The sequence below is a fragment of the Primulina eburnea genome, chromosome 5 (genome assembly GCF_022965805.1).
Source record: "Primulina eburnea isolate SZY01 chromosome 5, ASM2296580v1, whole genome shotgun sequence".
Classification (NCBI taxonomy): Eukaryota; Viridiplantae; Streptophyta; class Magnoliopsida; order Lamiales; family Gesneriaceae; genus Primulina; species Primulina eburnea.
In genome coordinates, this window is record NC_133105.1 from 2285830 (window position 1) to 2300060 (window position 14231).

General features: G+C 36.5%; 2 protein-coding genes and 1 pseudogene across 4 annotated transcripts; all 3 read left to right on the forward strand.

Annotated features, from left to right (window-relative positions):
• LOC140832218 (transcription factor bHLH48-like) lies at positions 1-5111 on the forward strand. 3 transcript variants are annotated; one of them, XM_073196114.1, is made up of 8 exons: positions 1-190; positions 625-1061; positions 1190-1324; positions 1424-1489; positions 3423-3491; positions 3807-3878; positions 4028-4235; positions 4778-5111. In XM_073196114.1, exons 2-8 carry the CDS (start codon positions 678-680, stop codon positions 4813-4815), a joined length of 972 nt encoding a protein of 323 aa, XP_073052215.1. In that variant the 5' UTR covers positions 1-190; positions 625-677; the 3' UTR covers positions 4816-5111. The 3 variants fall into 3 exon arrangements, with proteins under 3 accessions (XP_073052215.1, XP_073052213.1, XP_073052214.1); XM_073196113.1 differs by having other exon boundaries at positions 11-190; positions 622-1061; XM_073196112.1 differs by having other exon boundaries at positions 8-1061.
• Positions 5112-7505: 2394 nt separating this feature from the next.
• On the forward strand, positions 7506-8117 carry LOC140832219 (uncharacterized). The gene has a single exon (XM_073196115.1). It carries the CDS (start codon positions 7576-7578, stop codon positions 7921-7923), a length of 348 nt encoding a protein of 115 aa, XP_073052216.1. The 5' UTR covers positions 7506-7575; the 3' UTR covers positions 7924-8117.
• Positions 8118-11317: 3200 nt separating this feature from the next.
• LOC140831870 (chaperone protein dnaJ 6-like) lies at positions 11318-13561 on the forward strand (annotated as a pseudogene).
• The last annotated feature ends 670 nt before the right edge of the window (positions 13562-14231 follow it).

Sequence of the window (14231 nt, forward strand, 5' to 3'; positions counted from 1 at the left end):
TTTCTATAATATATAGTGAAAAAAGGAAGCTGATGAATTTTACACTCAACAGCTCAACGCGCGAGCGATAGAAACCAGAAGAATGGATTTTGACCAATGCTCGCCATTGACGTTTAAGCTTTTAACGCAGAACTTTTAAAGCACACAGAGCTCGACTTACCTGCTTTTTCCTTCCCCTGAGACATTTCAAGTACTTCCACTTTTTCGAAACCTTTGGAGTTTGCACTTTCTTTTTCCTGGTCGGAAAATGTATCAAATATCTGGTGTGTGCATGTTTTTTTTTTTAAAATAACTTTTTGAGGAGAAAAACTTCAATTTAATGAGTTGTCGTTTTGTGGGTTAATTTTTCTTGATTGGAATCTGGTTTTTTCAAGATTTATTGAGGGTATTTCTAATTCTGGAATTTCAGTTCTCGATACTCGAAAATTTACTGAAGTTATGGTGGAACTGAGTTAAAGATCCCTAGTACATTCATTGTCTGCTTACTTTTACTCAATTTAGAGTTTATTTTCTCTCTTTCGCGAGACCAAGCTCTGGATTTTCAAAATTTCGGGTTTCAGAGAAATTGTTTGTCATACCTGATTCAATTAGTGATTTTTTTTTCAATTATGGAACCGCAAGTAGGAGAAACCCAGCTGCCATTTAGATCCGGAATACGCGGGTCAAATCCCGAAGAAATGGGCTTCGGATTTTTGCAAGCCCACGACGTAATATCCACTCAAACTCCATCGGAGACCGGCGGGAGCTCTTTTACGGCGCTTCTCGAACTTCCGCCGCCACAGGCGGTGGAACTCTTGGTGAACGAAGATTTTCAGGCAAAGACTCCGCCGCCTATTTTTCCTTCCAATACTGCCCTTATCGACCGAGCTTCCAAGTTTTCAGTTTTTGCTACGGCTTGCAACTCGCCGGAGGGTAACTGTGTGGTGTCAGGTTCTTGCTCCATGAAGCCAGATGTGGTGAAGCAAGAGCCACTAGAGTCAGATTCGCACCTTAATTCATCTAAGCCCGCAACTTCAAATCAGAGTCCCAAGAGCCTGAAGCGGAAGGAGAAGGAGAGAAAGGTGATTTCGAACCCCCGACCGTGATTTGCATGGATGTTCCTTTCTGGGAATGCTTCAACCATCTAATGAAAATTTCGTTATCTTATAATTTTTTTTTCCCTAAAAATACATTTCTGCATTTCTTTCAGGTTAATGAAACGAATAAAAAGAGCAAAAAAGTGGCGCCGAACGATATTTCTGATGGCAGTGGAGATAAGCTGCCGTACATCCATGTTAGAGCTCGCCGTGGTCAAGCCACAGATAGCCATAGCTTAGCCGAAAGGGTAGCACTCTTAATCTCATAATAATTACGTTTTATAATATTTGATTAGCAGCTTAAAATGCGGTTAGGTTGTTGATCGAATAACGGGTTTTTTATACAGGCAAGGAGAGAGAAGATTAACGCCAGAATGAAACTATTACAGGAGCTGGTCCCAGGATGCAACAAGGTTAGCTGTCATTTTCTGGTGCCTGATTGGTTGGCAGAAAGGCAGTTGTTTCCCTATTATTAGTAATTCATTCGGATCTTAGTGCTACATAACAATTAAAAGATGCAACATTTATAAAGTAGAAGGCATGCATTAGTTTGCACTGGCGAACCCATTATGAACGGAGGTGGAGCCGAGAGATTAATCTCTCCCACGGACCAAAACATATTTTAAATTTAATCTATAATTTTTCACAAACTTGTAGTCTCGTCTTCCAAATTTGTTGAGTCGTCTCCTTAAATACAAATCCTTCTGGACTTACAAGGCTGTCCGCGGGGAGCCCGAAAACCTGAAAATCTAAACTAGTCCAGTTGAATCTGGTTGGATTAATTCCGGTATGGTAAAATCAGGTGGTTTTATTCCCACATCCGGGTAACCTAATTAGATATTAAACTAAATGTAAAATTGTCTTTCATATATTCGGGTTTTATGCATTTCATAATTTTGTATACCAAAAAGCAAAAAAAAAAAATGAAAAAGGATCAGTCTGTGAATTGATTACCACCATTAGGGTGTCGCTGTCAACTTTTTAATGGGGGAATAGGAAGAAAAAGCTGATGGGATTTGAACCAAGAAAGGGGCTGCCCCTGTTGAATTGTCTCTCTCATGATTCTTACATTTCGGTTTCACCTTTTGGCCCTTTGCGTTGGGTCGTTACCTGTCATTCTAAGGACATTGTTGTCATTTGCTGCTTCACATCACCTCATTTTCACTAAATGGTATTGCATCAATCAGATTATATGGTTCACACTTTGGACTATTTCTTTTGTGATCCCAGACAAAAAAGGCACGAATATTCCACGTTTGATTTTATGATTTGGATTTATTACATTAGCTAGGGAGAAGTGATTGTAGGAGTTAGGTATTGAATACTGGAGTTGTGATTATTGATTGCTTTCTGTTGGTAGTTTAATGGGAAAATTTTGGAAAATCAAATTTTATCAAAGGACAATTGTTTGGTGGTTTTCTTTAATGTCAGCTTTTTGTAGTTTTCTACCTCAGAATCTCTCTTCATCATACTTGTTTCCTTTCAAATATTTTTTAGTGGTCTCAAAAGTGTACGTTGACTTCAGTGGCAATTTATAATTTTTTGAAGAAAGTAGGGAAACTTCAAGGTACATTGAAATGAAAAACCAAATATTCATGTCAGATTAATATACCGCGATGACAATTTATTTTCATTGTTGAAACCTTGTCTAAAAAGTTCGAGCTTATGTGAGGTGGTACAATCAGTAATTTTACCCTTTGACACACCCCCACACTTGTAAGGCAGGAATAAAGGAATATATACTCGGAAGCGATATCCAAGATGTATACGCGAAAGTCAGTTAAATACCAGCAGCAAAAGCTATCCAATTCCTTCTTAAGAAATATATGGGAGTTTTTGCGCCCTGGAGGTTTCAATCTTGCGACCCCATACATCTGATACCATTTTAAAACCACGCTTGTCCCGAAAGCTTAAGTTCGTGGAGATGCAGCCAATAGTTATATGCTTTAAGATGAATCTCCTGCAGACAAGGATCACACTTGAATATTTCCAATTATAGGCTTTGAAAATTTTTAAACTATTGTTATTTGGTTATAGTCAGCTGCCTTAATTAACTTTACTGTGTTATAACATGTTCAGGAGAATATTGACACATAATTTCTTTCGTTACAACAGTCTCTAATCATGGGTCTCTGAGGAATGGCGAACGGTCTCATACTCTTTTAAATAAAAAAAAATTTGCACGAGCCTATTTTCAGCTATAACGGGCCATTCTTTTTTTTTTGGTCAGTTAGTACTCTGTGAATGTTAGTCGAACGTGTGAAAATATCTGATTCCTCTTTGGTTGATACAATATCATCAACCCTTCAGAGTGAGCCTTTGAAGCTCATTTTGTGTGCTCTACAGATTTCAGGGACTGCAATGGTACTGGATGAGATAATAAACCATGTGCAAGCACTTCAACGGCAAGTGGAGGTCTGACTTGGTGCACTCTCACCTCTTATGAGTTATTCTGAATTTGACTTATATCTGGTGGAATACATGTAAATAAAACACCCCCACCACCTATTCTTCTGTCTCCTGAAGACTGAAAAATGGTGTAGAAAACAGTCCCCATATCTTCGATTTATCTTTTAGATATCTGTTTTTGTGTTCGGTCCTTGTTAAACGACCATTTAGCTAATAAAAAATTAGTTACTTGAGCAGTTTGTTCCTTTTTGTCGTCGATTCCTTGTCACCTTTGTTTCCTGCCCATTTTCAGCTAATCAAAAATGTTTCTTTTGACACCAGTTTTTATCCATGAGACTTGCTGCCGTTAACCCGAGAAGCGATATCAATCTCGATGCCTTCTTGGCTGAAGAAGTAAGTAGATATTACCTCTAAAACAGATATCACTGATAAAATAATATCAAAATGAGAGAACCATTTGCAAATCACAATAATTATATCATCTCTTTGTATATAAACAAGACTTCAAAATTTTTTTCTGTCTGACAAAATTGTTCATGTAGAGTGAACCAGCAGTTGATAATAATTACCAAAGCATGTTTACTGCATCAATGTGGCCCGAAGGCCAAATAAGTGGGAGCAGGCAGCAATATCAACAGTTGTGGCACTTTGAGGGGCTTCAGCAGCCCATCTGGGGAAGAGAAGAAGACAACTCTAACTTCATTACTACAGAAAATCCACTTTTAAGCTTTGATTCTTCATCAAATTCAGGTACTCTAAGTCTATAATTAATAATGACATACTTTGTTATTTTTAAGTGAAATAATTTGGCCTTTGAATCAAAAGCAATCCGTATCAAGGGACTCTGGATTTTGGAGAGGATGGCAGCTTAATGTAGCTTAGAGTGCGAAACTTAAGTCATCATTCGGTTTTTATTTTGGGCGTTTCTCGACAATGTTTGATTCAGGAAATGAATTGAGAAATGTGATAATTATGTTGTTTTTAAGTACTGAAAAAGCTGAAATGAAAAGAGTGATGATTGTGTAGGAAAGTGTGTTTAATGGGATGGAATATGTTTTGGAGAAAGAAATTAAAGATGAGATGAAAACGATTTGTTTCCACTTCCAAGACATATAACCTTTTCCCCAAAATAAAATCGTACAGAGTTACATTTGAAGTAAAATTCGCATGTAAGAGAATTTAAGTTAGGCAGAGTGTCTTTGCTTGCTTCCTTACATTGGCTGTGGGTCCTCGTCACAGTCAACGACAGTGTTATGTCTTGTTACGTGGAACTAACTCTTATGTTGTCATAGCTTCTCTGCACTCGAGTCAGCTGAAAATGGAGCTCTGAAGGAAGGCTAGAGTTTTTCGGGTAGCTCGGCCTGTATATAGCATATATCTTAGCAATCAGAGAGGTCTTCTCATTAGGGAGCCGTGAGTTCCATGTCTGGAAATCCTCATTTGAGTCTATATATAAGAAGATTAAGTCGTTAAACATATTGATATGTTGCTAATCTAAGCTAAACGTGTTGTTCCATCTTAATACATGTCATATTAACGAAGGTTGATTGATTCATAATGTAAAACAAGAATCTTAACTAATTTATGATGTTGGATGAAGCTAATGACATTACCAGCCTTCTTGTCTATTATTGCAAAATAGCGGAAATGCCTTAAGCAGTGAGCGATGTGTGCTTCGTGAATTATCAGGTCATTGTTCTGGAAATGTATGCTTCAGCATTCTTAGATATGGCTGTGTCATGCTTCATAATTTCGTGTTAGAAATCTTGGTGGCAAAATTTAAGAAATAGTTTATAACCCTTAGAGTTGATTATTGTAGGCGAAGCCATTAACTGTATAACCCATTAAACCCACTAGACTTGCTGTTTCTAGATGATTCTATGCTACATTGGGATTGCTATTCCCTATGTGGCCAAACATATTGTATAAAAAAAATAAGGTAAAAACTTGTCTGAGATGGTCTCACGGGTCGTATTTGTGAGACGAATCTCTTATTTGGGTCATCCATGAAAAAGTATTACTTTTTATGTTAAGAGTATTACTTTTTATTGTGAATATGAGTAGGGTTGATCCGTCTCACAGAATAAAATCCGTGAGACGGTCTCACATGAGACTCACTCAAAAAATAATTGATGGACCTCACATGATTAGTTTTTTATTCAAATGTTTGCGCGAACATCTCGTGTGAAAAAACACTGAAAATAGATCTCTTGGTTAATTAACATATATATCGTGCATTGTTCTAAAATCGGCTGCGCTACGGCCGACCGCCTAGAAAAAGGGTTAGCCAGCCTTGGTGGTAAAGAGCTTTTATTTTAATTATTTTATTTTTTTGGTCTTTTAATTTAAATTTAAAATATAATTTAAAATTGAAAAGTAGTTTTTTTATTTGTCATAAATCAAAGTCTAACAAAAAATGTGATTTGTTGGCTTGTTTTAATACATCAAATTTTATCTTCATTTACGATTTAGAGTAAAAAAACTTAACGAGGATAGTTTTGTATTCGAAGATGAAGAGAATCACAATGATGATATTGATTTAATTTAAACAATGATTAATATCTAATATTTTTGAGTATATTTGTTGTGAGATGATCTCACGGATTATATTCGTGAGACGAGTCAATTATGTCTATATTTACAATAAAAAGTAATATTTTTGGCATAAAAAATAATATATTTTTTTCATGGTGACCCAAATAGAATATCCGTCACACAAAATTGATTCAGAGATCGTCTCAATGTATTTTATATGAGCACCAAATTTGCAAGGTTGACAAGTATAAACACCAAGCTTTAGAGGCAGATCTTCACCAATGGAAGGCATGCGTTGCAACCGGCGGAAGTGAAGCACAATCCTTATGAAGCCAGTAATTTCACTGTTGTGTTGGCATATGAAGAGGATGCCATTTTTTTGTTCTCCACATGCACTACATACAGCACTGATTTTCCTGTGTGTGGGGCTTTACGGGCAGCCGCGGTGGCTTCTGTGTACTTGGTTTCCATCTTATTCGGAAAAGCACATCATGGATGAAGACTAGCATTTCGGTATTCAATTTCTTTGGGACAGTATGTGAAGCTGTCGCATATTTGGTAGCATTTTAAGCACTCCTCATCCTCACGTGTTGGACTCTGTGATAGAATAAAAGAGTTATACTTAGCATTAATAGAATCTGGATCCATAAAAACCTTGGGAAGGTCAGCACAATGTTCGTGCTGGCTGGAAAACACTGCAACTCGAAATTCTGCTACTGTAAAAGCGAGTACCGGCAATCATCAGAAGCCCACATACTGTACAAAGTTTAGGCTTATCATCATCATCATCATACTGGAAAATCAATGGATGCTAATGGATAAAATCTTTAACGGAATTCGTACCCATAAATATTAATATACTTCATAATTTTTAAATTTGAACATATGATGTTTTCATTTACAAAGTAGTAGCATTTCGAGTTGTAGTGTTTTTCAGCACAAACATTCTGCTGACTTTCCCAAGGTTTTTGGAAAATATAATAAAATAGGAATATAATTTATTTTTGAATGAAAATGAAATGATACCACATGGCAGAGACGATAACCAATAGGAAAATAAACAATAAGAAATAAGTGATATGCTAAAAAAATGATGCACTGTGATAGGCACCTTCTGAATCTATGAGACATAATGTTATATCTATGGGAGCAGCATCTTAAATATACAGAAGAGGATACATAGATTTTCAAGACTAATAGATCGAAAAATCAAACTGCGATCAAGACGCTAAGAGATGACTATGATGTTTTGTCGTATTAAGTTGAAAATAGAATTCATATATATCTATAATTAAAGAAAAAAATATTAATAATTTCAAATTTACAAATATATATTATATATATATACACTCGATACACTAATATATATATCGTAAAAAAAATCTTGGATTTGTGGGGCCACTTTCATTTTCTGGAAAGCTGGGGCAGTAACACTATTTTCACTAAATAAGGGACCAGATTGTCATTTACAACTTTGGCAACGACGTCGTAGTTATGCTGTCATGTTGGTAACAAGCCCGAGTGCTTCTCCAAACCCTTCTCTTTGTCTCGCGAAATGACGTCTTCCAAGCCATTCGCTGCCGCTGCAAACACTCTTCGATACCGCCTCAGCTCGTCCCTAAGGACCCGAGGCGGCGGAGGAGGAGGGGCGAGCCGTTGGACCAGCCCAGGCCACGAGGATCAGCCCAAAGGTTACCTATTAAACCGCACGCCACCGCTACCTGGGGAATCGAGGAAATGGGAGGACTGGGAGCTGCCGTGTTATATCACTAGTTTCCTTACAATCGTCATACTTGGGGTGGGCCTCAACGCCAAGCCCGATCTCACGATCGAGACGTGGGCGCACCAGAAAGCCCTGGAGCGGCTCGAATTGGAATCTTCCCTGCCCGTTGAAACTGATTGAGAAACCTTCAGATCGTTTTTATCCGGTGTGGCTTTGTTTAAACCTCTTTTCCGCTATTAAGTCTGGGCCTTTTGTTCGATATATCATGTTTTGGATAAATAAATTTAACGACTTTTGCTGTAGCTTCAGATTTCTGATGAATTTGAAGTGGTTCCTTTCTTTGAATATTAACCGATGAGATTTCAGTTCGTTAACTTACTGGAAGTTAGTTATAAATGATTTATACATACAGTTTCTTTATGCCTAGTTATGGTAGACTGTTCGAAGTAGATGATTGATGTTGCTGATAATTTTGCGTTTCTGCGTGGTTGCATTTTTTTTCGGTTTCATCATACTCCATCGAATGGCCTCTGGATTTCTTGTTTGATGACAATGTCACAAAATCGTTTGCTGTTCTATCTTTTTTTAGTTAGAAAAAAAAAATTAATAGAGAGCCATTTCTGACCTTTTTAGCTAGATATTGTGGTTATTCCGACATCTTTTCCTCACCGCTCAAGTAGAATTTAGACGTACTGTTATTGTCTGAGACAGGGTCATTCCAGCTAAAATGTACTTATGTTCAAGCTTCCACGAAGCATTCAACCTTATGCAGGTTTAGTACGACATTAAACTTGTAAAAATGACTATTAATTATATCAAATCAATTAATAATTGCACAGTAACACATAAACGCACAAATTTTAAGAGTAAATATGTAAAAATGATTATATTAGGTGTTCTTCGTTTCCACATATAATGTGATATAGATAGAGTCTTTACCTTTTAGGAAGTGTTGGTAGTGAAATGGACATGGAAGACTTGAAGTTGAGCCTTTTCGGATGTATTTTGATGCTAGCTGATTGTCAGACTGCTGGTAGTTCAGATTTTAGATATGCTTATTTTTATGAAGGAATCATCAAGGAATCACAAAATTCCACTCTTTGTTGAAGGTCGATCTTAGTAAAGGAAACAATATTGAGTCATTAGGCATATTGAAGTTTAATTTCATGAATGCATTCTGTTGAATGACCAATTATATGAAAAATGGTCCCGGCTGTGGCTGTTGATATAGCACGACGATATTGTACGTTCAGAAGATTTTGAGCTGCACTAAACCGATTTCCTACTAAACATTTGAGAAGCTTATTTGGATGCAGTGAAAGCCGATTTCTACCGCTCCTAGGTTTTCATTGTTCTAGCTTGTATCTGATGCCTCAGCATTTGACAATGCTGCTTTCTCCTTTTGTTGTATTGAGGTTAAATTTGAATATGAGTTTGGAAACCTTGTTTGGACAGATCATTTCAGTTCCCTACTTTCATCTTACTTAAGCAATGGTTGTCCACTTAACTAGCGTGCCCACGTGAGAGTAAGGCCTCTCTTGTGGAAGGAGTGACCCTTCTGCTAGCCAATAAACCCTTCCACCGAATCACCGATTATGGTTGCTACTTTATTTGCGAACTTATTTTATTTATTAATTTGTTTATATATTTATCTATTAAATTTATATTTAAATATTATGTATTATTATTATTCATTCAACAATTAATCTAATTTATTTAAATATTTAATTCACTTATTTTATATTTATCATTATTATAATAAATTTAATGTTAAAATGAGTAAATTCAAACTGTATGACAAAATGTTTAGAAAAAATTAAACTTATAATTGAATTGTTATAAAATAAATTTATATACGGTGTTTGCAATTCTTTCGCTCTATGCTAGGACACGACTATCAATTGTTTGGTATTTATTCCTCGAGAATAAGGATGAAATAGTATTAATAGGGAATTTAAAATTTGAAATGTTTCGAGTAAGAAGAAGTGAAGAACCAATAGTTTTAAAAACTTTATATATAACCAATTTACTGAATTATTTGGGCTTGAAGCCGGGTCGAGAGCTTGGTTGAGCTAGCTCAATTGAATTGTTCGTATTGGGTCATGGGCTTTGATGGCCGGGATCACTTTACACATGGGCTTGCTTTTTATTGGCCAGCACAGCCCAATTAAAGTATGGTATTTTTGGTTCATGGTCTGTGCCATCTAGGCCACTAGAAATATGGGTCTTCTGGGCCATGAGCTGGACTGGCCCAATTTCGTTATGGACTTCTGTAATCATGGGCAAGTCCTACCGGCGTTCAAGGGACATCAGGAACGTAATCCTTATCCTTCGATTCACGTTACTGTACACTGTCCCTCTCACATTGTCAATCGGTGGAGATGGGGGAGAAAAGAAAAGCTAGGTTGGCGATAAAGCTCCGGAAGAAGTAGATTACGATGAAGAAGAAGTCAAGGAAAATCTCCGGGCATCTTCTTCCTCAAACCCAAAAAGCTTGTACGAGGATTGGAATTTGTATTTCATTTTTCTTGCATTCACGTTCGTGGCGTTTTTCCTTGTTTATGAGTTGTTGAGCATTAAATCCATTAATTTCGTTGGTTCATAAGACAAACTATTTAATTTTTTTCTTACAACTAGCACCGAAAAAATTAGTAGAATCTGTATTTGAATTTCAAAAACTCTGATTATATAAACACAAAGTGCAGTAAAATCTAATTAAGTGCAGTAAAATCTAATATGCCGAATGGTGGCCATAGTGATGCAAGTTACTCGGGGAACTCTACTAGTATGATATGTTAACAATTGCAGGCTGTTTATGCATCACATGTTCGCTTATTCTCAGTTTTGGACTTCTGGTGTGCGAAGGAATGTGCCTCGGGCCTCAGCATCTATTTGGGTGGCAGGAAATTGAATAAACTATATATATATACTCATCTGAAGTACTGCCATACCTTGAGAATAGGCCTAATGTATTTGACTTCCATTTCTTAAAATTTGTACGTTTCTATGAATAGAGGTTTCCAGAAGAGGGGTAAAAGTTTGGTGTAAGTTTCGAAGAAGTCGGTTTTCATCTGGTGTGGCCAGAAAATAATGCGTTTATGATGATTAGTTCGGGTAATTTGGACAGAAAAAACCCAAAAAAATTATTAAAGAGAGCAATATTAGCAACTATTTGGGAGACGTGGATGAAACAGATAAATATTTGAAGAATATCAAGAAGACGATTCTCAACCTAGGCGAACATGGAATATTGGATTGCACTTTGAGTACACGTGGACAAAAAATCTTAAAAAGGAACTTCATTTAGCGTTATCATCTGGTTGACGACCTGTAATATCCTGGGTCAATAATCATGTAATATGAATATATGGTCGTGCTGAGACATGTTACCAAATTTGGGTTGTTATGTCTTTGCTTGAAGTATTGATATTAGAAATGTTCTATCCTTCAATTTTATCTCCAGTACTCTAAAGTATTGTTTTTGCTCCAGAAGCTGCATGTGCATGGTATTTTTAATCATCTGACGATACTTTGTGCTGAAAACGGTAAATTGTGTATTTGTGCTTCCTGAACTCTTGGGGTGGATCAAGCTGCATCTTGACAGGAAATAAAGAAAGCTTATTACAAGTTGGCGTTGCGACCGCATCCTTATAAAAATCCCGATGATGAGGTAAATAGATAATTTCAAGGTGTTGCGTATGGTTCCCTTACAGAATGTCTTATGTCCTATACCTGATTTTGGATATTCAAGAGTCTTTACGCAGGAGGCCAAGGAAAAATTTCAGCAGTTGTGAAAGGTTATGTCAATTCTTGGGGATGAGGAGAAATGGGCAATGTATGACCAGATTGGTTGCATTGATGATGCTGTGAGCCATGATCCATACATGCTTTTATTGCAGTTATTTGTTAATCTATTGATGTTAGTATGTTTTAAGACATTTAACAAGGTCTACACATTTGAAGCCTCTAGTAAGTTCATGCCATATTGTGGTCTGCATTAAGTTTTTCTGTGGAACAAATATATTATGCTGCCAGTCGCATGTGAATGGGATTACTCTTTGGTGTTGAATTTCAAATAATAGAGCATACGTTTGAGCTTTGGATTTTTACTACCTTAAACAGTGTGAGAACCTGATGTTAAGCTCTTTAGCTTTAGCTCAATGCTATTCTTTACGTGGAGTCACTTTTTAAGGTTTTTGTTTGGAGTTTAGTGTAGGGAGTAGGGACTAATACAGGAACTTGAAATGTGAATTAATGAAGCACCTCATCCAAGATTTTTGAACCATTATGCCGATTCTCCTCATTTGGGATGATTGAAATAGTTAGATTGTCACATATGTAGAGATTCTTCATTACAAACTAGTTCTAATTAAAGGACAAAAAGTTTATTGCTTTTCCTCTCAATGCCATACAATGGTACCTTATTTGATCTTTCAATGTTAATTCTCAATTGCTCGTTAACAGGACTTGGTAGGAGATGCCATCCAGAATTTGCAGACATTTTTCCGATCCATTTATAAAAAGGTTGATGCCATGCTCTGTTGTTTTGCAGCTTTATTTGATACATCTTTTGTTTGTTCACATTGAACTGGGTGCATTTATCGCTTTTAGATCTATGAAGCTGATATCGAAGAGTTGAGGCAATTTATAGAGGCTGATTCAGAAAAGAAAGATTTGCTTAAGCTGTTCAGAGAATCCGAGGGCAACATGGACAGGTATGCTATACTTGGGAAGCTGGATTGCCCTCTGATTGTTAATCTGCGTGGTTTGTGTTTGCCGATTAATTATTTATCTGTTTCTGTTATGTAGGCTTTTTTGCTGCATGCTTTGCTCTGATGCTAAGCTAGATTCTCGCTGATTTAAGGATATAACCTATGAAGCTATTTCTGCAGGTGAGATTTGTCACAATTTCCGTTTCCTATATTTGAGATGATGTTTTGCAAATTGCATGGTTAACGGAGTGGTGCAGAAAAGCTAGTTTTGCTATTGTGGTCAATATTTTTTTGGTTGCTAAGAATAGACATCTTGAAATTTAAGTTGCCAAATAATTGACGTTACTTTGTTTCTCATCTTTACCACTTTGTCTATTTACTTTACACAGGTAGTTTTCTGTTCTTTCGTTTTTTCCCTAACAAGTAAGTAGTACTCTTTTTCATGTCAGTTAACGCTCTTTCATTGACATGCACATGCATTTGTGGGGAAAATAGAATCAACCAAAGCATGTAAGAGATGGGCTAAGCAGGTGTCCAAAACCGAACCACCTACAGGTCCATCGAGACAAAGAAAGAAGTGAATCCAATTCTCTTCTCCCTCAAGAACCTTCAGTTAATTAGTTAATCTCAAACTAAAGATTTTTAAACGCTTCTGGACCCTCTTACAGGTGGAAGAAAAGCTCCGAAGATTTGTATGCTATAATTGCTCAAAGGCAAAACGAGAGGCGAAGCAAGGTCGATTCAGTGTTCTCAAATCTTGCCCACAAATACAGCGGAGGTGAAGCTGTTCCAGGACCGAGTGAAGAAGAATTCGAAGCTGCTCAAAGAAAACTCGACAGCCGGAAGAAATCCAAACAAAAGTAGTGCCAGTTTCTTGCCCTCTATATTCTGCTTCTACTTCTGTTAAATATTGATAGAATCAAAATTTTCCCTCTATTTTGTTTCAAGTGATCCGGAAACTTGTCTCGCAAAGGTGGTAAATAGTTGGTGTCTTCTGATATAGAGTCAAGGTCTGAGATTAGAGAAGATAAAATTTCAAATTATGGCGAGAAATTCAATCTATCATATCCACTATAGAAAAAAGTTGAAACTTGAAATATAGGGGGGGGAAATAAAATAAATTTTTTGCTTAAAATCTTGATGGAGAACTTTTTCCATAGTGGTTGGAACTAGTCGTGTTTGACCCATATTCAGCATAATTTTTCTTAGGATTTAGTTGAAAAATGGAAGCGTCTTTGAAGTCGACCTCAAAAATTTAATCCATGATTGACGTCGCGTTGTACGATCGGCCTCAAATTTCACACTTTCCCGTGAATGCGACAATACACCGATCGGTGTGAAAAAGATTCATTTAGGTGTACGATAGTGATTGAACAGTCCAAATTTCAAATTAGCTTTAAAAGATTGTGGCTAACCCTCCCTCTGATTCCAAAACGAGTTCAATCCAAATTTATTAATGATAAAAATTTATACTTTTCTTTTATAGATGAAACTTAAATCTTTTCTTAAATCTAAATATTAACGAAGTAGAGTATCCATCTGAAATTTTAGACGTTAAATAATTGATTATTTATATTTTTCATTGAAAATAAATAAATAGAAAACAGCACGAATGGTCTACCTGCCCACAACCTATTCTACCGACAGTTCTGTTCTTAATTATTTATCTTTTTTTCCAGACAAAACTCACTTGTCAAATAATAAATAATAAAATGACCACTGATCCATCAACCACTCAAGGACTTGTGTCCCACTAAATTCTCTCTAATCCGGTTT